This window comes from Lynx rufus, unplaced genomic scaffold, assembly GCF_022079265.1.
Source record: "Lynx rufus isolate CCGP_SWC_20201006 ecotype Redwood Valley unplaced genomic scaffold, mLynRuf1.p SCAF_22, whole genome shotgun sequence".
Lineage (NCBI taxonomy): Eukaryota > Metazoa > Chordata > Mammalia > Carnivora > Felidae > Lynx > Lynx rufus.
The window spans coordinates 17,995,906-18,023,523 of NW_025814837.1; the positions used below are offsets into that span (position 1 = coordinate 17,995,906).

Consider the following 27,618-nt stretch of genomic DNA (forward strand, 5'->3'; position numbering starts at 1 on the left):
CCCAGAGAGCTGTCAGCTCAGCTCTACAGTGTTGATGAGAAACTGCCTGTTGCTTCTAAGCGTGAGAATGGACAGAAGGGCACAAGCCCTTGCATGCCCCGGTACCTTTGCACATCCTTCCACTCCCCCAGACACACCCTTCCTTCCAAAGAGGGCAAACAACCTGCTGAGCTCCCCCAGGGCATAACTTAGGGTGCAGGGGCTCAGGTTTAGAATGGCCCCTTCCCTCCTCTCAAGAGAGGCTCTTGCCTCTCTTTGCAGACAGAGCCCCGCCTTGCTCCCATTGTCTCCTGAGCATTGCTGTCACTGCAGCCCTGCACCTTCCCAGTGAATTTTCTTGACTAGCTCTCTAAGTGATTCACAGGTCCTTAAGTCCAGAACTAATTCATATTAGGTGTACAGTAAACCCCTGAAAAATGACTGAACAAAATAATCAGCACCTCACAAATCCCCAAGACAATCAGCACCAAATTAACACTATACAGATTACAACCAGAATCTAACCAATATGATTTCCATAAGGATGGCACCTTGCTAGCCTTTTAAAGAGGAGTATTTTGAATGAATGAGCTAATAAAACCGCCAAAAAAAGAAGGCATCTGGTAAATAAGACAGACTCTGAATTTCCAAACAGCTTTTGAAAAAACTGGCCCGCTGCTGGCCTGAGGATTCTCAGTGCGGGTGGTGAGGGGATGGTCCCAGGCTTATAATACAGGTTTCCAGCCACGTGAGAGGAAACATCCCCAAGTCTCCCAAAGAAGTCTGGAAAGTTTTTCATTTTTTTAAGTGGAAAAAAAAAAAAACAGACATGGAATTGAAATTACCATTAAGCAAACAGAAAAATATTAAAGCATACTCCCGGGAGATTAGGGATAATAATTTCCGCTGATAGTGATCTTGAGATTAGCTTTATAGAGTGAATCAAGCACCAGGCAGTGAATGAACGATCTGGTTTCTATTTCCAGCTTCCCCCGTCCTGGTTAAGTCATTCAGACCTAACTTCTACTCCTTGTTTTTTCTACTGTAAAATGAGGGAAATGCCACTCTCTCTCCTCCATTAAGATCTTCAGCAGAGAAATCACGCTCCACACAGAACTCACAAGACACCTGACTCCCACGGTGTCACCTCCACCGAGAGAATTCAAGACATTTCTGAGAATGCACTGCTACCCAGGCACCAACAGTCACACTCAGGATATGATTTAATGACAAGGGAGGGTGTTCATAAAGGCTTCCTCAGTGAAAGAAGAGAAACTTACAAATCAGTATGTGCAGTTTAGGGGAGGGGCAGAGAGAGGGAGAGACAGACAGAGAACCCAAAGCAGGCTCCAGGCTCCAGCTGTTGGCACAGAGCCCAACACAGGGCTTAAACTCAAGAACAGTAAGATTGTGATGCTTAACTGACTAAGCCTCTCAGACGCCCCCTTAGTATTTAATAAGAGAGGATACAGGGGCACCTGGGTGGCTCAGATGGTTAAGCATCTGACTCTTGATTTCAACTCAGGTCATGATCTCACAGTCTGTGGGATTGAGCCCAGGTCAGGCTCTGTGCTGACAGCAGGGAGCATGCTTCAGATTCTCTCTCTCCCCACCTCTATGTCCCTCCCGTACACGTTCTCTCTCTCTCAAAATAAACATTAAAAAAATTTTTAATAAAATAAAAACAGAACACATACATATACCATAATAAACAATAACTGACAGATAATAACCCACCCATGTGTGTGCATGTCCTATACCAAAACATTAACTGGTCATCTCTGGGTGATAGGTTTATGGGTAATTTGAATTTCTGTTTCTTCTAAATGTCTCAAACAGGTATTCCTTTTTATTAGGAAAAAAATACGTAGTTTTGAAAAATGATGTATTCGTATTACATAGAGATATAAATACATACTGTTATGGTATATCTAGGTAGTATTAAAGTATCGATTGACATCATTACTGAACAAAAAAAACAGGGGGAAGGGCAAGAAATAACAGGTTGATAAGATAGCCCATTATGATTAATTTCTTAACCAGTTGCTGGCACACACATGAAAAAAAATTCGCTAGAATTGCTTCTTTCCAGCAGACAGGAAATCAGTCATTTCCCTTGAAATGTGAACTTTCAGGCACCAAGTTTGATGAGAAATCATTACATTCAAACCAACCAACCTTTGTAAATCACCCCTAAGTGAGAGATCGTTTCTAGTTGGTGAGGGGAAAAAAGAGCAAAATCTTTAGTGTGATTTTTACCAACACTCATAGCACTATTTTCACAATAGCTGAAAGGTGAAAACAACCTGAATGTCCATCAACGGATGAATGCATAAACAAAATGTGCAATATCCACACCACGGAATATTATTCAGCCTCAAAAAGGAAGGAGATTCTAACACATGCACAACATGGAAATACGTTATGCTGAGTGAAAAAGCCAATTATAAAAGGCAAATACTGTATGATTCCACTTATATGGGACACGTGGAGTAGGCAAATTCCAAGACAGAAAGCAGAATAGTGGCTTTTCGGGGTTGGGGGGAGAAGGGGCAATGGGAGTTACTGTTTAATGGGTACAGAGTTAGAGACTTGCAAGATGAAAAGAGTTCTGGTGATTAACTGCAAAACAATGTGAGTGTTTAACATCACTGACCTGTATGCTTACAAATGGCTAAAATGATAAATTCTATGTTATGTAAAGCTTAAGCATGGTGGGCTTACACGCTCTGTTCGGTTTGGTTGACGGATGCAGGGAGCAATTTCTGATGCACAGAAACCCATCTTTTCCCGACATCACACCCGTCTTTCAGCAGAGGCTGGCCTGTGGTTAAACCTCACGCAGGAAAAAAAAAATCTCATTCCCACATCTGCAATTGGCCACTCAGGTATAGATGCTTTAAAAAATACACTGGAAAACACAGCCCACAAGTGGCCCATGCACTGCCTACGCTGCTGGCTGATTTGGGGGCCCTGGGAGGTCAGGCCGCACACACTTGGGGCAGACCATTGCCATGACAACATTAGCCCGCATCAACTGGGAGGTGGGGGCACTGGCCGAGAACAACACACACAGTCATGGGCTAAAGGGAGACAGCCTCACCCTAACTTGCAAGGTGAAATTAACTATTCATATCCAGATTCATATTCATTTCCGAATCCAAGTAATCAGAGATGAAAGAGCCATGAGATACTTCTAGGGTAAGCAGCGTTCTAGACTACGGAAAGTTTCTGAAACGATTCAACTTCCTTATGATGTTGCCCCCTTCAAAGAAGGGCAATGACAGACCACCTGGGTGGCTGCAGAGCCCCAGTGGTGGCATGGCACACCAGAGGAGAGCCCTGACTCTAGAACCTGACTGTCTGGGTTCAAACGCCAGCTCCCTAACTGCTCAGCCCTGGGATCTTGGATTAACTAAATCACTCTATCATCTCTCTGTACCTCTTCCCCGGGTGAGTCCACCCTCTCCCTTGGCCTTGAACACCATCTACAGGCTGATGGTGCCTAAATCTGTTTCACCAACCCGCTCGTTTTGGAGCTCCAGGCCCCCATGTGCCCAACTGCCTTCCTTAAACCTCCACGAGGCATTCTCATGGGCAGCTCTAACTTCATGTGCCGAATTCAACCTTCTCCTCTCCCATTAAACCAATCCCCCCTTGGGCTGCCCTACCTCAGCTAGTGGTACCAGGAAGCCAAGTCACAAACCCAGGACTCATCTTTGACTCCCCAACACATCCACGTTCAGTGGCAACAAGTACTGCCCAGACTACTTCTGAAACAAACCTTGAACCCTGGTTTCCCAGCCTGGTCACGGCTCATCTCCTGGGTAGCCAGTGTGAACTAACTGGACCTTGTTGCCCTGGGCTTCAAACCCACTGAATGTCTCCCGCTGCACTAAGAAGAAACTACAAACCCTTTAAAGAAGCCCACACAGCACAAAAAGTGTCCGTATCTCCCCCGCTGACCCCATAATTCTCAGCCACACTGGCCGTCTTTCATTTCTTTCCCCAAATAGGATCTTCCTAGCCACATGGCCTTGGAACATGTCATCATTTCCTCTGCTGTATGTATGTCTTTTCCACACACTCCTCACGTACCGGTGGCTTCTCTTCCGGCTGCTGAAGACACCTCTTTCAGGTAGCCTTCCTTGACTCCACCCCGTGGAAGCTGTTATGCCTCCTCCACTAATCTCTTCCACAGCCCACATTCTCTTCTTCCAGGACACTTAGCAGAACTTATACCCATATTTGTACTTACTTGTTTACTTCTCTGATTGTCTGCATCCCATCCAGAACTCTAAGTTCCCTGAGGGTGAGAACCAATGACATTTTGTTCAACCCTCTCTGCCCAGGCCCCGGCAAATGGTGTTTATCAATAGACGTTTCCTGAAAAAATGAGCCTAATGGAAACCAACATCAGGTACATGCCCCCCTATGCCGCCTAAGTTTCTGGAAGGACATCAGGACATTAAGGGTACTAGGACATTAAGTAGCTGGTTATCTAAACTAACAATATCTTGCTCTTGCTTAAAAAGAACATAACACACCCAGAACTCATTAGAGGTGATTATCTAGATTATAAAAACTTGCTTGCAAAGGATTTATCACAATTTTATTTATTTACTTATTTTTGAGAGAAAGCATGAGTGGGGTAGGAGCAGAAAGAGAGAGAGAATCCCAAGCAGGCTCCACACGGTCAGTGTGGAACCCCCTGCGGGGCTCAAAGCCCTGAACCATGAGATCATGACCTACACCAAAGTCAGATGCTTTACTGACTAAGCCACCCAGGTGCCCCATCACAATTTTTTTTTTAAAGAGTCTAGTTGATATGGGGGCATCTGGGTAGCTCAAGTCGGTTGAGCATCCAACTTCGACTCTGGTCATAATCTCACAGTTTGTGAGTTGGAGGCCCGTGTTGGGGAGCCTGGAGCCTGTTTCGGATTCTGTGTCTCCCTCTCTCTCCCTCTCACACTCCTCCCACTCACGCTCTCGCTCCCTCTCTCTCACACACACAAAAATAAACATTAAAAATTTTTTAATAAAAAAAAGTCATGTTGCTACTTTACAAATGTGGTTCTTTTTTTGCCTTAGTGAAAAAGAAAAAAGCAATCCAAAACACATAAAGCATGATACCACTTACAAAATACAATATGCAGGCACATGCACATCTTCGAACTCTGAAAGCACAGTTCGTGCCCACGTCCTGTGCCTGGTCTAGTCCCGGTGGTCACGGGTCTGAGAAACGGGGGATGGAGGGTGGAAGAACGATGGAACCCCACCCCAGGAGTAACACCAGTGTTAGCAGTAATGGGGCTACAGCTGATTTTACTTAGATTCTGTCATTCGTTTTTAACACAACTGTAATTTAGATACAACTTTTCTGACACACAGATTCCCAAAAAGTATCAGCAAACTGTTTTATGAGAAAGTATGAAGGCAAAACATAACAGATAAAGTGAGTGTTGGTTTCTGGGTTTTGTTTGTTTTCAGTTTTCAAAGCAAGATTTTTATCCCAGTCCACAGGCCGGCTCATGTTTAGAAGGGCCCTTCACCTGAGCACCTGGCTGGCTCAATTGGTGACGCATGCAATTCTTGATGTAGGGGCTCTCAGCTCAAGGTCCATGCTGGGTGTAGAGATTACTTTAAAATAAAATCTTAGGGGCACTTGGGTGACTCAGTTGATTGAGTGTCCAACTTTGGCTCAGGTCATGATCTCACAGTTCATGAGTTCAAGCCCCAGGTTGGGCTCTGTGCTGACAGCTCAGAGCCTGGAGTCAGCTTCAGATTCTGGGTCTCCGTTTCTCTCTGTCCCTCCCCCACTCATGCTCTGTCTAGCTCTCAAAAATAAACAAACATTAAAAAACATTAAAAAAATTAAACCTTAAAAGAAGAAGGGGACCTTCACGGACAAGGGAGTCTCAAGATGAAGACCAGTCAGGAACGTACGGCCCCTGCAAAGCATGTCTGGGAACCATTTGGAGAAACGCCCGGGACCACCACCTCCCACCCTGACATTGGGCCTTCTACTGACTTCGGACAGCAGATGGGCCGAGGTCCCTTCAAGAAGGGCCAGCTGGACAGACGCGCTAAGGCAAGGACAGCGCACGGCCATGTGGCATCCACTCTGCACACCGTGTGCCTGGCCCCAAACCTGGGCGCAGGGCTTACAAAAGAAAACTGGAAGAGGACTTTGCCTGTGACTTTTCCCATTTCTCAATTCAAGACTTTAGTAATCCATCACCAAAACACCTATTTGAAAGTCAACACATCTTTTTGAAAAGTCCTTGCTTGGAAGAATCTTATCTTACGCAGGCAATTTCAAAGGAGCCATAGATAAGAATTACCTTATAATTCTCCAGAGACTCGCAAGAGTCCAGGCACGATGTGAGGATGTTTTAACTTGACAGCGAGTTTAAAAAAACAAAACAAAACTCAAACCTTTATCATTTTTTCTACCTAGACCTTTCGATGAAATGAAAAAAAAAAAAAACCACCATGAATTCTTTTGAGAAAAATATAAAGAACCTCTATAATATAACAGACTAATTTTAATCTCACTAGGACCAACAACCTTTAGTCTGTGCATGTGTTTTAATTATTTATTTTTGAACTTAAACAGAGGTCTTTTATAAACTCACACAGCCAGGATCATCTGACTGGAATCTATTTAGCAGTGTTATCTCACACCGTTGCCTCGGGCTGAGCAAACGCAGCCTCTGAAGAAAGAATTACTTTTTCACTGATAAAAAGCGTATACTAGAAAAAACTATTCTAGTGTAAAAGGTCTACTTCAGATGGGTCACAAAACACTTGCTTATAGGAAAAGTGCCCTGTTCTCTTGCTAGGAGTTTTCAAACAAGACAACTTTATACTTTATTATGGGCTTAGACCATGAATCCAAGCAGGTTAGGCAAAGCAAAATTTACTATTAGATAATAGGACAATCATGACTTCAGGTCTGCATTTTTCTGTAAGCAAATAACAGAAAGCCTCCACCACCATCCTCCAGGGCTGGAAAGTTCCAAACCCTATTTCCAGGGAGTAAATAGGAATCTCCTGAGTTGCTCTCCTCGTCTACTGCCCTATGTCCTCGCTTCAGACTGAAGCATCTCCTCTAAAGAATTTTGTGAGACCTGGGTTCATGGGGGCAGGGACAGAGAAATGCAGAAAATTAACCTGACTGCCCCAAATCAGGGCTTCGAGAGAAAAGAAAAAGAATCGATTTTCCAAATAACTACCGTACCAGAATTGTACAGATCTGGAAATATCTTTACGTTCTTTGCAATGGTCTTCTGCTCGTGACACCAAGGTATTACCAAGGAAATGGGCTGGCTGCCGGAGGTCTGCTTAGAAAGATACAGGTCTGATGGGTCCAGGGATAGCTTCTGTTTGGGGACCTTCCACACATATGGTGTCCCCATCCCTGTGGGGCACACAACTGCTTTTTACTGACATGGCTACCAGATGCCGACTAGCAGAAGGAAGGAAAGGAAAACTCTGGCAATTTTAAATACTTAGTAGCTGTAAAGATGGAGATCTCAGGGTGACATGAAAAGGTGCTCTTTATAGGTGTTAATCATGCTCTGCCTTGTGACATCTCATATTCTTGCCTTCTATCACTCGAATGTTCACTGTCAGGGACTATTAAACCCAGCAGGTGCCCACTCATATTTGCTCATCTGATTAGCTGTCCACTCACCAAAAATGACACAGACTTGACAAAAGTCTGTTTAATCTGCTGACTACTGACAGTCAAACTGGATAAATAAATCCCTAAAACAGACTTTCCAGGTCTGAACCATGTCATCCAAACGGATCAAAAGGACTGGAAAATCACAAAATCTCCTCTTAGCTCTGGGCTGTGAAATTACAACCAAACGTTACCATTTGCCTAATTTTTAGAGTCATCATTGATGGACTCAACATGAATCTCCTGAGTACCCATCCTGCTAAATGATAATCATGGCTAACACAGAGGGTTACAATGTGCCAGGCACAGATCAAAGCACTAAATATGAATTCACACAATTCTCACATGAACCCCACACATTGGGTGTCATTACTATTTTTATTTTACAAACCATGAAATCAAGAGTCACAAAGATTTTACTTTACTCATCAATTACCCAAAGTCATACACAGGTAGTGAGTAGCAAAGTCAGGATTCAAGGTAAGGCTGGCGCCTAAATTTACGCTCTTAGTCACAACCCTATGCCACCTTTATCTCATGAGATCACTGAGAAATTGTTAGGAAGATAACTTTCTGGACAGTATTAAAATATGATGTCAGCCTTCAAATTCTATTGTTTAAAGCACTTGTCCTATGTTGCACCTACAGCTCTCTGCACAGCATGGTGGGAAGAAAACAGTGTTCAGAACCAGAAACGCAGATTCGATTAAAATACTGGGACCCGGGGACAAGTCAGCTCTCCAGTTCTTGGTTTCCTCATCAATAAAGGGAAGACAATAAAGCCAGCCCTTCCCCTGTCAAGGGTGGTATCAGGAATAAATACGAGAAGGCACGGAGACAGGCCTTTGTAAAACAGAAAACATACTCCTTCCAAGACAGCCTCCAGCACATGGCAAGCACTTAATACCTGAATAAAGTCCAGTCGATTCTCATTATTTGCCGATTCTATACCTGTAAATTCACCTACTTGCTCAAATTTATCTGTAACTCCCAAATCGATACTTAAAATGCTTTCACAGTCATTCGTGGACAGGTGCATAGGCAGAGCAGAGGAAATTGTTACAAGCTGAGGTGACAAGACGAGGCTCTGCCCTCCTGTCTCAGCTCCCATATTGTAAACAAGCGTCCTTTTTGATGGACTTTCAGTGTCACATTTTTCACATTTTTGTTGGTGACTTTGCTGTTTAAAATGGCCCCCAGGCAAAGAAAACCTGAAGTGCTATTTGCTGTTCTGTGCAAGACGGCTGCAATCTGCCCAATGGAGAAACACGTGTCTGAGAGAAGCTTTGTTCGGGCATGAGTCACTGCTGGCTGGAAGTTCAATGTGAAGGACTTAATAGCTATTAAAAAAGGTATCTTCACACAGGACCACACATAAAACAAGGTTATGTATTGACTGGTTGATGAAAATGTGACCAGAGGCTCACAGGATCCCAACTCCGTCCCTCTTTTAGAAGCTCTCAGTGCTCAGTGTCTGCAGCTAATTCAGACTTTATGGAACAGGACTGCCGGAACAATAACTATACATGTAACCCCAGAAAAACGTGGGTTTGAATTTTGGGGGTCTATTTATACAAGGATTTTTTTTTTTTTTTTACAGTACTGTGCTCTAAATTTGCTTTTCTCTTTCTTATGATTTCCTTAGTAACATTTCCTTTCCTCTTCCTTACTTTAAGAATTTGGTATATAATACATATAACATACAAATTGCATGTTAATTGACTGTTTATGTTATTAGGAAGGCTTCCAGTCAACAGCAGGCTATTAGTCAAGATTTGGGGGAGTCAAAAGTTCTATGCAGATTTTTTTAAATGTTTATTTGTTTTAAGAGAGAGAAAGAGCACTCATGTGCATGTGCATGGAGGAGAGGCAGAGAGAATTCCAAGCAGGCTCCACACAGAGCAGAGCCGGACACAGGGCTCGATCTCACGGCAGGGAGATCATGACCTGAGCCAAAATCAACACTTAACTGACTAAGCCACCCAAGTGACCCAAGCATTTGGTATATAATACATATCACATACCAACTTTGTGTTTCTTGACTGCTTATGAGGAAGGCTTCTGGTCAACAGCAGGCTATTAGTAGTTAGGATTTGGGGGAGTCAGAAGTTATACGCAGATTTCTGACTACATGGGGGGTCAGCACCCTTAACCCATGTTGTTCAAGGGTCAACCGTATAATAAAAATCCATTCCCTCAGAATAGATGCAGCTAACAGAGGAGGACAAAGTTGGGATGGGCTAAAGAGGAAATGCAAAAGTACTTGCATCACTCAGTCTTGGCACCCTCCAGGTCTCTGGCCACAGCTGAGAAGACTTTGACCAACATTAGCCCCAGTGAGCAAGGGCAAGGGCTCTCATCCTTTTGTTCCAACATACAGGGAGCTCAGGAGGGCATGGCAGCCTCACTTCTCTGGGCCTCTTGAAGGTCCCTTCTCATCCATCTGAAAATCTGCAGCTTGGCCCCTGTAAGAAATACCAAGGCCCATCCGGGGGCTGTGGAGTGACCTCACTCTATTCTTGCAGTCCTCCAACCGCTCAGATCTGATATTCCTGTTTTCCAGACTGATTCTCACCAAAGTCTGACAGCATACAAGGTACAGAGCCAGAATTCAGACTCCGCTCTCCCAGCCATCCAGGCAACTTTGCAACAACTCAAACGGGAAAATCAGCACATACTCTCACACAGCAGCACCTTTTAGAAAGCATTCGGGGAACACAGCAGAGGCGTCAGGCCACTCAAAACTCATTTTATGAGTCATTCAAATGCCAGCAAGAAAAACGGCCTGTAGGGGATGGGAACACTGTTGAGTCCAAACCGAAGGAAGACTCAAGACCAAAGGCCACGTTTTTGAAACCATAGGGGAAAATGGACAAGCCATCCCATGAGCCGGGGTCCTGCCACAGGGAGACCACACGAAGCCGGCTATCCCAGACAGAAGTGTTCTTGTGCTTCTCTTCTGACCTGAGCTTGGAGGAAAATGGAAACGAAACTACTAGCTCTGGGCATGGTTACACGGGGCTGAGCCAGCTCCCAGTGCAAGTGGGAGATGCCAATGTTAATAAAATGTCACCTCAACTGCTTTTGCCAGGGTTATAAAAAGAAACAGGAGACCTCCTCCCTTGGGGATCTTCTGTTAATTGCCATTTATAAAAGTTCTGTTTGCTAGGCCTGGAATATGCATTATTTTCCCTTTGAAAACAAAAAAGAAACTTCTAAAATATCAATCAGCATTCCAAATGGCAAAGTGATTTGTTTTCCAACTCACACTCTCGGATCAGCTCGGTAGTCTGAAATGCAGGCATCTGGTAACAATTTGTGACAATATAAAATCAAAGCTAAACTCCTGTGTAAATATATATATTTTTAGCCCAGATTTCACCAGCCTGCACGTATCTTATCCATTTCCTTATATTCCAGCCTTGACTTTTATTTTCCTGGCTCCAAAAGAACTAGAGTCACACATAACGAATGTCACACCTCTTAATAAGCTCTACAGGCTAAATTCTTTCCAGCTCTGAGAAATACAGCTTGCAGAGAGGGTGTATCCAGCCTGGGCGACTGGATTGAAATATATCCTTCCCATCTCTTCCAATCAGCCTGGCCTCAACTGCAGCATTGCATTTGCAGCAAACAGGGCCGAATAAAAAAACCCGATTTAGTCCCTCTCTTTACACATAGCTGCTCCCCATGGACACATCCATACTCAAATATGGGCTGAACAGGTAAACGACACCAAACACCAGCGTATATTCTTAGACAGTGACAAGTGTTGGAATAGTACAAGCGCCAAAAAACACCACCTGGATCCTCAAACAAAACCCCTTTTGCTCGGGAAGGTCACAAAACTTGTTTGGATAAAACGATGCACGTGTCAAAGGCAATAAAGCACAGTGGCAGAAGTATGGTCTTACGCGTTAGACGGGATCCCTGCTCTGCCCATCTCTACGTGACTTGGCGGGAAAAGTAAACTCCCTAGAGTTCAGTTCCCTCACTTACAGGGTGACGTCAGTCCCTACAAAATCTGCAGAGAACGAGCAGGGTACATGGGCTGTGATAATCACATCAGATTTTTACTGAGAACTCACTATGTGCCAGGCACTGTGCTAAGTGCTCTACAGAAATCATCTGGTTTCATCTCGGCAGCCATGGCATGAGGTATCTGATTATTAAATGCTACTTCCTCTTCTTTAGAGATGAGAGCTGAGTTCCACAGGGATTACGGAATCTGCTTAAGGTCGCACCCAGGAAGTGGCAGATCTGGGATGTGAAGCGGCTTCCGTATGGCTCCATCGCTCAGAATGCCAGTGTTCAGTAAGCATGCCGTGATTATGAGAAATCACCGATAAAACCAGAAAAAGATGCAACTGTGGCTGCCATCCCGGCCATACTGAGAATCACCGAGCAAGTATGAAATCACCCCGACACTGCGTCCTTGTCTAGTTCCTGCAGCCGACCATTGTGCAGATTCGCAAGCACATCTTTTTCTCGTGGAGATCGTATCTTTACCCTCCACGTTCCAGATCACCCAGACTTCAGCACCTGGTAATTAACTGCAACTATGTGCAAGCGGAATTAGGACCTGTCTGAAAAATCTTACGATCTCAAGGAGATTTTTGTTTTCTTTAAAAAAGAAACTGTATGTCTTTAACTGAAATTAAATGAATAAAAACTGATTTATGGGTTTTTTTTTTAATTGAGATGCTCAACATTCACCTTAAAAGGTAATTATTAGAATTTTTAGGCCAAAAAACTTGGAAATGAGCATTAACTTGAGATCGTGTCTGTCTAAGCAGAAATATCATTCTCCCCTTTGAGAGAAAAAGGAAAATGTACGCACTTCAAGCTATTTGGAGGGTAAAAGCATAAGCTTGGTGGGGTGGGGTGGGGTGGGCGATGGAGACAGTGAGAAGCGGGTCTTTTTCAGGTCTGTAATTTTTCTTCAAGCTACTGTTTCTTTAACCCCTTGGCATTGGATCATGTCCGTGCCCCCCTCCCTATACCAGGGATAGCACTACCATCCTGTCAGTCCACACACTAGAAACCTGGGGGTGTCCTGGATGCCCCGGTCTCTGGTCTCTCCCACCCTCCACGGCCAATCCATCTCCAAGACCATTCCGCCGCATTGCAAGCCCTAAATCCCTGTGGAACCCACCCACTTCCCCCCACTCCCGTCACCACCAGGCTCATCCAAGCCATTTCCTTCCTGGACCACGGTGGTGGACCCTGGTTTCCTCCCTCCCACCTACAGCTCCCCGCATCTCATCCTCTTCCATGCTGCAACGGAACAATCATTTCCAAACAGAGGTCTCATTCTGATTCCACCCAGATGGAAATCCTCTGATGGCTTCCCAACCAATCTTATGATGACAATCAACATCCTCGGTGCAGCCCTGAGTTCACCTGCTCTCCTCATTCTCTGTGCTCTAGTCACGGCCCTTTGTCTGCTTCCTCCAGGGCTCTGAGGCTGGTCCTGTGGACTGCCCCAGTCCTCCCGGCCCCACTAACTACCCGCCCGACACCTGCTCACCCTTCGGACCTTAGTTCAGTGGAAACCCCTGGAAGCCAGCCTTCCCCACCACACCTGGGTTGGACCCACCATGGCACTTATGCCCACCTCCAACAGAACTGAGGACCTCCCCACTGCAAAACACACCAGAGCAGCCATCTTACACTTGCTGGGTGATTATCCAAGTCTGTCTCCAACTGGATGTAAGCCCCGTGACGAGGGGGACCACCAAGTCACCTACAATTTCTGTCAATTCTGTTCGATTTGCAGCCCATCACCCCCTCACCATCTCCACCCTAGGCCAGGCCACCATGTCTCTTGGCAGGATACTCACCTGGAAGCAGGAGGCTCACAGATTTCTGCCCACATCCATGCCTGTCCTCCTTCGAGCCGTTTGCCACACAGCCATCAGTGGGCCCTTAAAACATAAGCCAGGGAGCACAGCTCCCCTATGTAACTCTCCAACCGCTTCTAACTGCAGTTGTAAGACAGTGGGAACGCCCCACCATGTTCTATGAGGCTTTGCTGACTGTGGCCCTGCCCAGTTGTGGGGCCTCAGCTCCCTCTGGCCCCCCATTCACCAAGGTCCAACTACCCTGGCCTTTTTCTTCCTTAAACATACCATGTTTCCATCTCAGGGCCCTAGGACACATTGACCCCAGTGCCTGAAACCCATGTCCCACCCTAAGTGGCTAACTGCTTTCTCATCTTAGAAAAATCTTTCTTGGCCACTATGTTTAAGAGATGCTTACAGACCTCAATGATTCCCTCCACAGCATTCTTCAGAATTTGCTTTATGTAGTTTTTTATGGTTGCTCCTTTTTTGCCCACCTCCCACACTAGAGACTAAGACCGATCTCTGATGGCAGGGACCCCCAGCTCGCTGGTGCCCCACAGTATCCCCAGGCCTTGGCACAGGGCAGAATGCTTTCAACAAACCTGTTGGAATACTTGGACAAACAGCTAACACCTTCAAATAGAGGTCAATAGGAAATGCTTTAGGACACATAAAAAAGAGAAGAGATACTATCACCAGAGAGAAGAGGCAGGGAAAGTTAGTCTGAAAGGGACCCCTCAGAGCCGCGTCTAGAAGTTCACCAGATGGATGGAAGGGAAGGTACAGAAAAGGAGGGATGAGCCTATGGCAGTTGTGTGGAGCCTCAAACCCGAACTATCTGGACTTTCAGCAGAGCCCCACGTCAGGAGAGAGCTTCCACTGCTGATTTGCACCAGGATAAATGTGATGAAGCAAAATAAAAATGCTTCACCTAACACCAGACACTGTTTACATCTTCCAGGAGGTACAACAGAGCTCGAGACACACAGAACTTTGTCTACAGCGCTGTTCCCAGACCTTGCATGGGCCCCAGATGCACTTCAGTGGCCTTCAGAGACAGACTGCTGGGCCCCACCTGCAGAACTGCTGATTCAGGACGGCTGAGGTGTGGCCTGGGAAACTGTATTTCTAAGTTCCTAGGTGATGCTTGGGCTCCTGGTCCAGGGACCACATTTGAGAACAAATGGTTTACGGCCAAAGAACTGAACAAAAACACAACTGCTCACCACAGAGTTGAGGTTTCCCCCCACCGCCAAATAAATCCCACAGAGCCCCAGCCACCCACAGACATGCCTTCAGGCTGTGCTTTGGGACTTGGGTCCTTTCCCACAGCCAGGGAGAGAAGGCTGGTCCATATGGACAGAGAGCCAAATCCAAGTCTAACTCTGAGACCCCACCATGCCCATTTCCTAGGGCTGCCATAACAAATTAGCACAAACTAGGCACCTTCAAAACACAGAAACTTAATCTCTCACAGTTCGGGAGACTAGATGTCCAAAATCTGGTGTTCCCAGGTTGGGTTCCCCTGGAAGCTCTAAGGAATAGCCCTTCCTTGCTTTTTCCCCTGCTTCCGGTGCTTGCTGGCAATTCTCTGGCTTCTATCTCTGTTTCCATCTTCCCTGGGTCTCTCTGTCTCTCATGCATTCACTTGGCCTTTTGAGGACACGGGTCACTGGCTTTAGGACCTACCCTACTCCAGGAGGGCCTTATCTTAACTCATTACAGCTGCAAAGATTCTATTTCCAAATAAGGTCACCTTCTGAGGCTCCAAGAGGACATGAATGTTAGGGGACACTATTCAACCCACTCCACACCTCAAGAGCTGCACAGGTGGGTGACCCAAGGGACTTCAGAGATTATAGGTAAAGCTGAGACCGGGGCCATGCCCTGAATCCATGTCACTACGATGACAAGCTAGGGTCCCATGCCTGTGATGGTCAGAGGCCCTGGCACTGCTTCCGCATTCAGACCCTCATCTTCCTCTGGGACCCCTAAGCCAGCTTCATCACTGAGATTCCCTCCCCACAGGGAGAATTTCTAAGCCTCCATGAACCCCCTAATACTCTTCCTAAAATTCTGCATGTGTAAAAAAGTAAATGAACTCTCTAAAAATGAGAGATCGTGAGGGCTATAGCATCTTCAAGGGAAGAGAGCAAAGGTACACCTTCTAGAATTGTCTGTGGAGGTAGCAGTCCTCCACGTGTGCCCTGGGGCAGCATCTTCCACATGCCTGCGTGTGGGCCAGACCAGCTGTTGCCCTTAACCTCACCACTTTGCTGTTCCAAGCGGACAATGCTGAACATGTGAATTCAGCCCTCCTTGATTCTCTGTCCCTGAGACCTTTATTTTGGCAACGGAAATTGTCAAGACTCCAGTGTAAATAGAGGCGAAATGCAGTGCCTAATGGAAGGGGTATTATTTTCCTTCACTGCTCTGATTTTACTTTACTACTATTTACGAAGTTAAGACTGCAGCAAATTATCTGTTCAGTGTACCATAGCATAAGCTCCACCAAAGCAAACACCTCCACTCCAGATGATCTTAGCAGACCTTGTCAGGTGTCTCAACTGCTTCTTGACAGACCACATAAGGCACTAGGCAATTGTGAGTGGAACTGACAGCTACTATTTTACTGATCAAACCACCAAGGGTCAAAACTCTGCAAGGTGCTTCACGGTACATTCTCATTTCGGTGCTTGCAGTACCCCAAAAAGGCAGGAATTCTTATCCCCCTTCTACAGAGGAGGACACTGAGGTTCAGAGGGATTAAATGAGAGAGCTGTCTAACTCCAAAGCTGGTCTTTCCAGTCTTGAATCTGTTCACCCAATTTGCTGAGAAGTAAGCCAAGCAGTGAGCGGTGAGAAGCAGGAACAGGCAACAAACTTATTTGGAGCAAGATGTTGTTACTGGGGAAATTTTCCACAACCAGGCTTCTTTGGCCCGCCCCAGAGGTTATCACGTGAAAATCAGCAACCACGCCTGCTGAGAGGCGCTGGCTAGCCAAAACCGTGGCACAGAATTTTTTCGTACTTTAACACACTGAATACAAAATTCCTGCTCTGCCATATACACAGTTCATGTTCTTCATGGTCTTGATTTGCTAATCTATAAAATGGCTACCACACTGCCTTTTTGAAATGACTTCATGAAATTATATGAAAATATTCTGCACACTGTAAAGCCCCAAACAAGCATGTAGAGCTTCCATCATCAGATGTTTTGTCTTGTGATGGAGAAATCGAGTCCCTCAAGTACCCACACATTACTTTGGACATCTGTAATCTTATCTTCCTTCTTCACTATTCCCCCTCCAAAAGCAAACTTGATTCAACTCATTAAATGTAATACTTACTGAGAACTACCTTTCAACATCAGATCAACCATTTGTCCCCTAACACGCCAATGTTTGTCCTTAAGCAGAACTATAGACTTTACTTGTCCTCCAGCTACTGACATTCTTCTCTTCCTAAGACAAAGTAGACATTTTGTTCTCATAAATCATTGGGTTAATGAGTAAAATGCTTTAAAATTAAAAAAAAAAAATCAATGTGCTATGCATATATAAATCTTTGGTATTCTCAGGATTTTAGTATTTTCTTCTTGAACGGTTTGTTATCTGCCATGGAATTGAACTTAGGCATAAGTACACGCTGGCCTTTAAATCAAGCACAAGACCGGCCCTTTCTTTCATGCATACACATTTTATCACAATATTCCAAGTCCTAAACTTCTAGCACTTGCATGTTCTGCTTTACAAGCTTTTGTCTTTGTAACTAAGCGTGCAGCAATAAACTCCAAACTACGTTAATGATAACCCTGTTAAATATAAACTAGCGTGCAATTATCCAAAATGCTAACACAAACAAAAAAGGGGGCAAAAAACACAAGGAAACTCCGACTGGTTTTTAAAAGCCTCCAAGAACATATAATCAAACAAAAATAAAAATATAATATCACATAGTTTGTAAAAGAGAATAATAGCTAATACTTTTGTGATTCCCACACATAATATTAAACAGTGTGTTTGAGCCCTGTGGTTGTCTGTGAAAAGCTTGCTTTTTAAATTGCATGTAGGCTGAAACTTTTTTTTTTTTTTTTTTTTGAGATGAAAAGTAAGTGGTGGTGACCCTTGGGGAAATTCACAAAATTATGTCAAGTAACTGATTCTTATAAAAACCTGTGGTTTTCAACACTCTTTCCCCTGATGGTGACATTTTGTACAGCACTCCCAAAGGGAGAATGGAACCAGAAGATATGTAGTGTGGCCTCGGTACATGTGCGGATAAACCAGCTCTCTGGAAGAAAGGGAAAAAAAAGAATCCCTGATTCCCTGAATCATAAAGCTGACTGATTCCCACAGTGTAAATACTCCTATTAGGACTGATTTCAGACTATCAACCACCTCAGATTCCCCAGTTGGTTGTTTCTGCCATGTCCGTAGGAGCCAACTATCACACACCAGGTCTAGCAGAAACCAGCTTAGAATCCAGAGAAACCGGAGTTCAAATCCCAGCTCTAGATCCCAGTGAGGCCTTAGGCAAGTTTCCTTAAGCCCTCCAAACCTCAGCCTCCATAGCTCTAAAATGGATAGAATCCCTGTTCCTCAGGATTGATGAATAAATGAAACAAAACAATGCATGGAAAGCACACAGGTCGTTGAGAGGCACTCAGAACTCCATAAGTGTTCCTCCCCTCCCCGGGGAAGGGGAGAGGCAGACATGGATGCAGTGGGTGGGATGGGGCTACAACTTAGATGACCTGTCTCACCCCCACGACGGGGACAGAAACACTCAAGTGGGGAGGTTCCTTATTGTAAGATTGAGGAAGGAGGTGGTAGGGAGACTGTGACCAGTGCATGAAAATACAAGACCTAAAAGGTTGGAGGGGGTTACCAGGATTATCAGGGGGACTTTGAGGACAACGTTTTAAGAGGTTTTGCCAAATTTCCCTACTAACAGGCTCGGAATGTGGGTTTTGTTTGGTTCTGTGGTTGCTCTATAGAGGCAGCTGCTCCATTTTGCTGAGAGCCAGCCCTAGGTCATCACCAGCAAGCCCCTAAGGGGCTGGCAACGAAGGAGGGGCCTGGCAGGTATGCAAAAACCCACAGGGAAGGGAGAAAGTCTATGCTTCTAGGAGAGTGTGCTCAGTGCCAAACGTGAGGGCTCTGCTGGGTGACGGATCAGAAAGGAAAGGGGCATCCGATGGGAGTAGAGCCGGGACCCTTCCCATGGAGAAGCGTGTGAGTACCTGACCCTGCGGGCCCCGTGGAAAGCCAGCACAGCATGGAAATGGAGGGTAGCGTGGGGTGGGGGGGTGAGGGTGGCATTCAGGGTGGGAGGGGGTGCGGTGGTTGTCAGAGGTGGCCACACGTGAAATATACAGAATTCAAAACTGACAAGGTCAGATGTGGGTTTCAGAAAGTTCCCTCTATCAGCCAGGGGGAGAAGGAGTAGGTCTAAACAGGAGCGAGGAGGCTCCAAAGGCAGAGACAGTGAGGGCAGGCAGGGAGGGACAGGGGGCCAGTGCACACCTTGGCGGTACAGAGTGCGGCTGGGGCGGGGGGTTGCACACTTCTGTGAGGACTCAGAGAATAAATAGTTTAGGCTTTGTGGACCATGTGGTCTCCACCATAACTACTCAATTCTGTTCGTGGAGCACAAGGGCAGCCAAAGACAATACAGAAATGAACGGGTGTGGCTGTTTCCCAGAAAACGTTATTTATAAACAGCCCGTGGGCCACAGTCAACCGACCCCTGAGTTAGGGGAAAGGGTACGGAGGGAGAAGATTCAGAGGGTCCAAACAAAGGAAACACACCCAGAAAGGAGGTAGGATTACTCCCATTTCATGGATGAGAGCCTCATGACAAGGTAAGGGGCAGGGCCAGGGCCACAAACAATTCTAGGAGTGCCAGGCTCACGCTCCTGTGCCGCTCCTATTCTGTAAACTATGGAAGGCACTTCGTAAAGCACGAGATGCATAAAAAGCAGCAAGAAAAGTGAGAAGGATCTAGATGTGGCTGAAGAGAGTTCTGGAAGCAGGGCAGGCACTGGGCAAGGCTGGATTACTGGAGTCCCAGGAATCCTTGTCCACCTTGGACCGTCCTCTGGGCCCTCACCCACAGAGGTCCTCCCTGAATGACAGAAAGGCAGAAACCTAAATAAGGAAACCACAGGGTTAGCAAATGCTCTTGGGTCACTTAGGCCACCTTCTGCCCAGTTCAGCTGGAGCCAACTGAACAAGCATTTACAAGCCTGACTCAAACCGCAGCACAGAGTGGAGCGAGCGGGTGAGGGCATGGACTCCGGAGCCGGACTGCCTGCGTTTGAACCCGGCCCCCGTGTACGGGCTCCGGGACCGTGGGCAAGTAATTCAACCTCTGCTTCAGAACGGGGGTGACACAGGGGCACCTGGGTAGCTCTGTCGGCTAAGCATCCAACTCTTGATTTCGGCTCAGGTCACCATCTCACAGTTTTGTGAGTTTGGGCCCAGTATGGGCTGTGTGCTGACAGTGTGGAGCCTGCTTGAGAGTCTCCCTCTTTCTCTGCCCCTCCCCCACTCACACTGTCTCTCTCAAAATAAATAAATAAATAAACTTTAAAAAAAAAAAAGAATGAGTGTAATCCAGTAGTGCTGTCATCTCAGGGCAGTTATAAATATGAACTTGCTTAATCCTCATGTAGTGCCTGGGACATGTTTGGTAAATAAAAATACTGTGTCAGGGCCCTGAGCCAGGTCCCACAGGGGAGGGCATTTAATGCTCCTGCCTTGGTAGGGGCTCAAACAAGTGCACCTCTAACCAAGCCCTCATCAGTGGAAAAACTGGCCTGTTTCTGTGATTCATGTCTCCCGACAGACAGGGACCACCTTTTTTGTCTGTATCTCTCATGACTAGCACACCAACAGCTCATAATCGATAGTCATCATGTTCACTGTTTGTTGAATGAATGACACAAGGCAGTATTCCCTCTACTACATACCTGACAGATAACAAAGCACCTAAGGTCACCCTTTGCCCACTCTGTGACCTTGGATTCCTGCCCCTCCATGGTGTCAGGGGCCTGGAATCGATGTCCACAAAGTGCTTTGTAAACCCGTAGGCCCGTGAGCAAGGGAGGTGGTAACTCCAGTTCGCTTCCTCAATGGGGTGGTGTTGGTTGGGGACTGACCAACTCATGAGGGAGTGGTTTCCAGCTTGGATGGCTTCCTAAAATGGCCATTCCAGTTATGACACCTTCACTGCCAGAGGGAACATAGCTGAAGGTGTTTCATAAAGTTCTCCCTTACACCAGGGGAAACCCATTCATTCCTTCGTTCCTCACTACGTGTCCTGCCAACCGGAGCCACGTGAAACCAACTCAATGCCACTTCTACATCCGATGCTAAGGTTAGGTTATCTACACATCCCAAGCTAAACACACCCCAGCCTCGGCAGCAGGCCCAGGACTGAGCCGCCCAGAGCCCTAGACCAGGAAGAACGGCAGCTCACCTAACCCAGCCCTTTAAATCCATAAGGAAACTGAGGCCAAGGGTGTAAAGTGACTTGTCCAGGGTCACCGGGCATGGCAGGGGCTGGCCCAGCATCCAGGTTTGCCAAGTGCCGATTGGCATTCCTGATCCACAACATGTCACCTCACCTGGCCTCACCTATCTTTCCCTCCCAGTGTGCTTTAAAGGCCACCTGCCCTACACCCCTCTCCCCACCTTAACAGCTCTCCTTCCCATGGGAAAAAGTCCATGCAGGCGAGGCTCCCCAGGACAGGTGTGGGGACATGGTACAGAGCCATGCTGAGGCTTCCCCACCCCCTTTCCAAAGGGCAAAAGGTCACACTTGAACTAGCTGCCCTTTCTGGGCACACGCCAGGGGGGAGCAGGCTTCCGATTTATTTCCCCTTCTGCGTTCACCCACATTACAGGCTTTGTGAGTGCAAAGGGGAGGGCAGCAGGTGCGCCTCGGGCCACTGACCTCAGTCCACAGCAGGGCATGGCCTCTGCCGCGTCTTGGGGAAGCGTCCTGACCAGGGCCTGGCCGGCCTGGGACTGCAGCTTTGGCCTCTGTCATTCATGGTGCCAGAAAGATGGCTTAACAGTAACCTGGGTTTGCCTACTGCTGGAGGAGATCAAAGTCCTTCACAGGTTTCTAAAATCCAGCCAGGTCAGGTGGCTTACAACAGGAAAATGGAGTGGGAACTTGCCTGAAATCACAAAGCAAGGAAGCGACAAAGCCTGGGGGAAAACGTCCATCTCCTTTCTCTTACTCTGGTGGTCGATCACCTAGTTAGCCCACATCTTTCTTTTCAGTGAAGACAGGGGTCACAGATACAGAACCCGGACATTCACCCCAATAGGGGCAATACAGAGGGAGGAGTACTTAGAAGTTCCAAAGCAGTGTGAGCTCTGCCCCAACAAGCTGAGTGACCTTGAGCACTGTTACTTAACATCTCTGAGACCTCGCTTCCTCAATCTTACAATTGGAACAATCCTACTACCCAGCCAAGCCTTCCTTCTTAAAAGGCTACCCATTAGCATCCCACACAGCTGTGTGGAATTGAGGCCCTCCCAGACCTGCAGGATCAAAATCTTTGCTTTTTCCAAGGTCCTAGGGAATTCTAAAGACATTTACATTTGAGAAGCCCGGATATAAAGCATTTGGGGCATGCCCACGCAGAGTCAGCCCTCAATTATATAAGCCCAATTCACACTTGACAAAGCCCAAGACACAGGCCAAGGCTCTCTAGAGGAAACAGAACCAGAAAGGCTGATTAACTTGCCCAGGGTCATGCAGTGGCATCATGATTTGAACCCAAGACTTGGGAATTCTTTTGCACCATACGCCCTCTTTCCATGTACGAACTAACTCTCCATCCATAAGGCATAATGCTAACGCAGGTGCTCTAAGAAGCAAAACCCTCATGCTTTTTAAAATTAATTCCCTGGTCTACTTGCAGGGTCCTCAATCAGGCCTGATGGCACACACTTGTTCTCCTGGGCTTGACTTTGCTTCTGGGCGGCTGTCTGCCATTCAGAAGCTCAAGGAAGTGGAGTAACCCAGGACTGCCACCAGCTGCTGCCAGAGATGAAATTTTTAAAGTGGAAGTAAGCCTTAAAACACACCTTATAAATTTACACTCCTTTCCACCTACTAACACTTTCCCTGTGCGGCTGGCACTGCCTAAGCAGAGCGCACGACAGGGTGTCAAGCTAGAAGGCATCTTTTTGGCTTCCCACCTCTGACACCTAGCCAGAGAGCAACCCCCAGTGTGTTGGCTTCCCAGGGGAGGAGCCCTGCCCACCAGGCTGGGAAGATACCCAGGCCTACAGGACTGGGTTTCCTAGGTGCTCTAATGGAGATGTGAGCAGAAGCTGGGGGTTCAAAGGTCAAATGGCAGGAGAGGGGAGACTAAAGAGTATAGAATCACATCAGTATGACTAGCCTGCTGTATCCCAAACATTTGCACTCAATAGCTCCAAAATTCTTCTTGGGCCTACCACATGCAAAGCATAATGATACAGTTGAGTGGCAGAGGAAAAGACGCCAGGCTTGGATGTCAAAGATCCAGGCTCGTATCTGGACTAAACTAGGTCTGTCAATCTACACATGGGGTGGCTGTGAAGCTTCAACCTAGGCAACCAGAAATGGTGCCTAGGCCTGGGCTGAGGAATTTTCCCCGAGTCGTATTTCAAAGTTTGGAAGTCCAAGCAATTACTGTGATTGGTTATACAAGTGTCCAGACGGAAATAACAAAAAAGAAAGCATTTCACGATTTCAGACTGAGAAATTCTGATTTTTATATATTCATAACAAACCCAATATATCTCAAGTTGATTATAAAAGGCAGATGATTTCAGATTAACTACGGCAATGCTTTCCAAACTTTCACATGTATATGAATCATCTGGGGATCCTGTAATCTGGAGTGGGACCTGAGAGTTTGCATTTCTTTTTTAAAGATTTATTTTTGAGAGAGCGCAGAAGGGGGGCGGGGTGGCAGGGGACGGACAGAAGATACGAAGTGGGGCTCTGCGATGACAGCAGCGAGCCCAATGCGGGGCTTGAACTCAGGAACCGTGAGATCATGACCTGAGCTGTGAAATCATGAGGCTCAACCGACTGAGCCCACCCAGGCCCCCCTGAGAGTTTGCATTTCTAAGAGCTCTGGTAAATCTGCAGGTCCCAGAGCCCAACTTTTGAGTAGCAAGGCTCTATGGAATTCCTTAAATAGTAAAAGACACATCCGAGGCAAGTATAATTTGATTTGAAAAGGATATCCCAAGAGAACATCCATGAAGTAGGATCTAGAACTACCCTGGCTAGCATAGTTTCTTAAAGGGAGGCACAGCAGGGAAAGCCAATAGCATTCTTCTAAGTTGGTCTTGGGCCCAATTCAAATGAGTTTGTACTCTACATCACACTGTCTAGGCAGGTGAAAGTACTCTTTAGTGGTCATAAAAACAGCATGCTTCTGACAAAATTCTCAAAAGCAGGATGGTGTAAGAAACAAAGCATCCTAGAATATTTGAAGTTCATGACCAATGCAACAGCTATAGCCAAGCTAGGCTTTTTAAGGCCTTTCTTAAATCCCCGTTTCACCCATTTACCTCCTCTCTGTACATGACATTTCAAGCTGTTACTGTTGACAGCTGTAATAAAAAAAAAAAAAATGCCTCTATCAGGTTGCCAGATATGGATAATTCCTAAGTAGGAAGATTAATGGGACTATCAGGAAGCATCTTATACTGACTCATCTTACTTAAAGCATGTGCTGGGGAGTAGGGGGATCAATAAAACAACCAAGGGGTTCATATTTATGGGACTGGAAATTAAATTCTGGCTATTCTTTGGATCAGAAATACTAACACAGGGGCGCCTGGCTGGCTCAGCTGGTGGAGCGTGCGACTCTCAATCTTGGGGTTCTAAGTCCGAGCCCCATGTTGGATGTACAGAGTACTTAAAAATAAAATCTTAAACAAAAAAAGGAATGCTAAGACAGAAGATCCTCCATATCCCCTGAAATGAGATTCTTGGAGACAAAGTGTGAGGTAATCTGATCTCCAGCTGCTTTTAGCACAGGAACACATCTGTCTAACATGAGACACAGGCCAGCCTTGCATACTGGCTTAGAATAACATGTATGTTTATTACAATTCCTGTCATGACCCTCAGGCCTGGCTGGGCTTACGCTCAAACTATAGAGTCATTATGAGCCAGAGTGTGATGTCAAGCGGTAACACCAAGCTGCCCAGAAACTGCTGAGTACGCACCACTCACCCAGAAAGGAAGGGATTCCCCTCCTGTGCACTGGCCCGCTAATGGAGAGATGCATGCTCTGACAAGAAATGCCAGAGCCAGACTGTCACCTGTGCCCAGCATCGCTAATTCACCCATGCAATCACAAGGCTGCTTCTCTGTTCCACACCCCTCCCCGCAGCCCCTGTGCACTCACAACGTGAGGCTACACACCAGACAGGGTCATGATTTCACCCATTTGGGAAGAAGGAGACTCAGGCAAATTTCTGGATGGGACTGGCTTGTTTTTCCCCATTTGCCTGTTGGGGGAGGAAGTTAAGTTTTCCAGTAGGCCACCTTCTTAACTTAGGCCAGCAAAAGCCTGAGCTTTCCCAAGAGCAGTACAGGAAAGAGACTAACAGAAAAGGTTCTCCCTTCTCATCTTGAGGCCTGCAAAATGTTTCCATTTAGGAAGGGAAAAACTGAGGCCCCAGGAGGTTAAAATAACTGACCCAAGGTAGAGCCCAAGCTATAACTGACTTCACAGGAGGCCTTATTAAACTAACAAGGGAGAATACTCCCTCCCAGGAAGGAAAGAGGCCTGCATTTCTCCACTGCTCCCCACTCAGATTCTTTTCCAAACTCTGGCCTTACTGCTGACACAGACCTAACTCCCACCTGTCCTTTCAACATATGGTGACAAACTCCAGCTATTTCCTTCACAATAAGCAAATGTCCAACATTTCATATTTTTGCTAAGATGCCTAAAACCAGCAGATGACATAAGCTGGCAAATATAACAAGCTTCTAACTAACTCTAGCAAATTCATCTTGGAATGGAAAAAAAAAAAATCATCAAGCCCTATTTCCTCTCGGTGTCCAACCTCCAAGGCCCATTGCAAAGAAATGCAAGGATTTTCCATTTCTTAGGAAAGCAAAAGGAAAACCCCAAGGTTTCCCGGGACACCGGACTACTATGAGCACAAGCAGGAACTTTTCTCAGGAGGGATTCACCGCGAGTCTGCAAGAAGTTCAGGCTTACACGCGCCACTCAGCCACCAGCTGAACCTTTGCGCCCCGCCAAGTCTTGCCTGGCGTGGGGAGAGAGCGCCTCTGGGTCTGAACCCGGTTTCTGAAAGTTGGTGATCTCCTTACAATGGGAGGTTTGGGTGCGGCTTTTTAATGGACTCCCGCAACTCCCAACTCCGGACTCACAGCGTGAGCGTGATGCTTCTGCTCTTTGAGTGCCGGGCTCATGCACACACCTGTGAACACAAGTCCCTGGGGCCCCTCTCTCTTTACGGGCCCTCGTGGTTTGGAATTTGGGCCAGAAGCTCAGGGTTCCGGCAGGGCGCGAGAAGGTGGGAGCGATCCGTGTTCCGCGGCCAAGAGCCGGCTGGGAGGGACGCGGGGGCGAGGCGCGCGTCGCATCCTGGATACTCACCGGGACCTCTGCAGCTGTTCCAAGGCGCTGGTGCTGGCCCCCTGGCCCGGCTGCTCCAGAGAGCAGTAGTTCTGCGAGGTCTGCCTGGAGAAGGCGATGGGCAGGATTCCCTGAGTGAACGAGTTGAGGCGACCTCGACTGCCGCTCCCACTCCCGGGGGTCCCGGAGGCCAAGAAGGCGGCCGTCGGCACCTGCACGCTGGAAAAGGCATCGTCCTCCTCCAACTCCTCCTGCCCGCCGTCCCCGGGCCCGTCGGGCAGCTGCGGCGAAGCACAGGAGACGAAAGGCGCAGACCGGGGCGGCTGTAGCTGCTCCCCCGACGCCCGGCCAGTGCCCAGAGGGCTCACGAAGCCCCGTGCCGCCCCGGGACCGGACCCCGGAGCGTGGCCGCCGGGGGCCAGCGGCGGCAGCGGCGAAGGCTGCGGGAGGCAGGGGCCCCATCCAGCTGCTACCGCCGCCGCCGTGCCCGCTGCAGCGAGCGCGTTGCAGCCGCCCCGCTCGGCGGCGGCGAGCAGGCTGAGCCGAGTCCTCGCGCCGCAGGCGCTGCCGGCGCCGGGCTTGGCCGCGCCACTCTCCTCGCCGCCGCCCCACTCCTCGTCTTGCAGCGGCGGCCGTCCGTCTAGCGAGATGTTGGTGAGGAAGGAAAGGGCAGCCTGACGGCGCCGCGGGTCCATGCGCGGCTTCCTGGGGGGCTCGGGCGGCGGTGGTTGGGCCGGCGGGGCGGCCGCGGGCTGGGGCTGCTGCGGCGGCTGCTGCAATCTGCTGGTGCCCGCGGCGTCGGTGCCGGTGCTGCTGCTGTTGCTGCTGCAGGCGGCCGTGCCGGCGGTGGCGGCCGTGGTGGCGGCAGTCGCCGCCATTGTGTCCGTCTGCGGCGGTATTTCCGCGATGCCCGGAGAAGCGAGCGGCGCCCGAGTGCTAAGCAGCGAGCGCGAGCGCCGGTGACCCGGGCTGGGCAGGGCGCGGGGCGCAGGCGGCGTGCGCGGCGGCCCGGCCCCCCCGCGGGCGGGCCATGCTCGCCCCTTGGTGCTGCGGCCGGGGACGCCGCGGCCCGGGCCCACGCGCGCGGCTGTGTAGCTCGCTCGCTCGGTCGCTTGCTTCCTTGCTGGCTGGCTGGTCGCTGATCGCCAAGTCCCAGGCCCTCCCCACCCTTGCGGTCTTCGGCTTCCCAGACCCGGTGTCCGTATTTATAGGTGCGCGCGCCCTGCGCTCGCGCTCCGAAGCGCTCTTTGCAATAACACAGTATCACGTGTGGGGAATGAAACCTGGGAGGAAAACAAAGCCGCAGGCGGCGGCCGCGGAGGCAGGCGGCGGGAGGCGAGGGGCCAGAGGAGGAGGAGGAAGAGAAAGCCGAGCGGGTGACGGGGCGGGGGTTATCTGCGGCGGGTCCAGGTACTCCGAGCTTTCTGCGGGGAGTTCTTGGCTCCCGGGGTGCG

General features: G+C 47.9%; 1 protein-coding gene across 1 annotated transcript in view; it reads right to left on the reverse strand.

Annotated features, from left to right (window-relative positions):
* Positions 1-27,042, reverse strand: part of CABLES1 (Cdk5 and Abl enzyme substrate 1) — a 113,492-nt gene extending 86,450 nt beyond the window's left edge. The window contains exon 1 of the mRNA XM_047087043.1: positions 26,186-27,042. Coding sequence (XP_046942999.1) covers positions 26,186-27,042 — 857 coding nt within the window. The remainder of the gene's footprint in view (positions 1-26,185) is intronic.
* Positions 27,043-27,618: the final 576 nt, after the last annotated feature.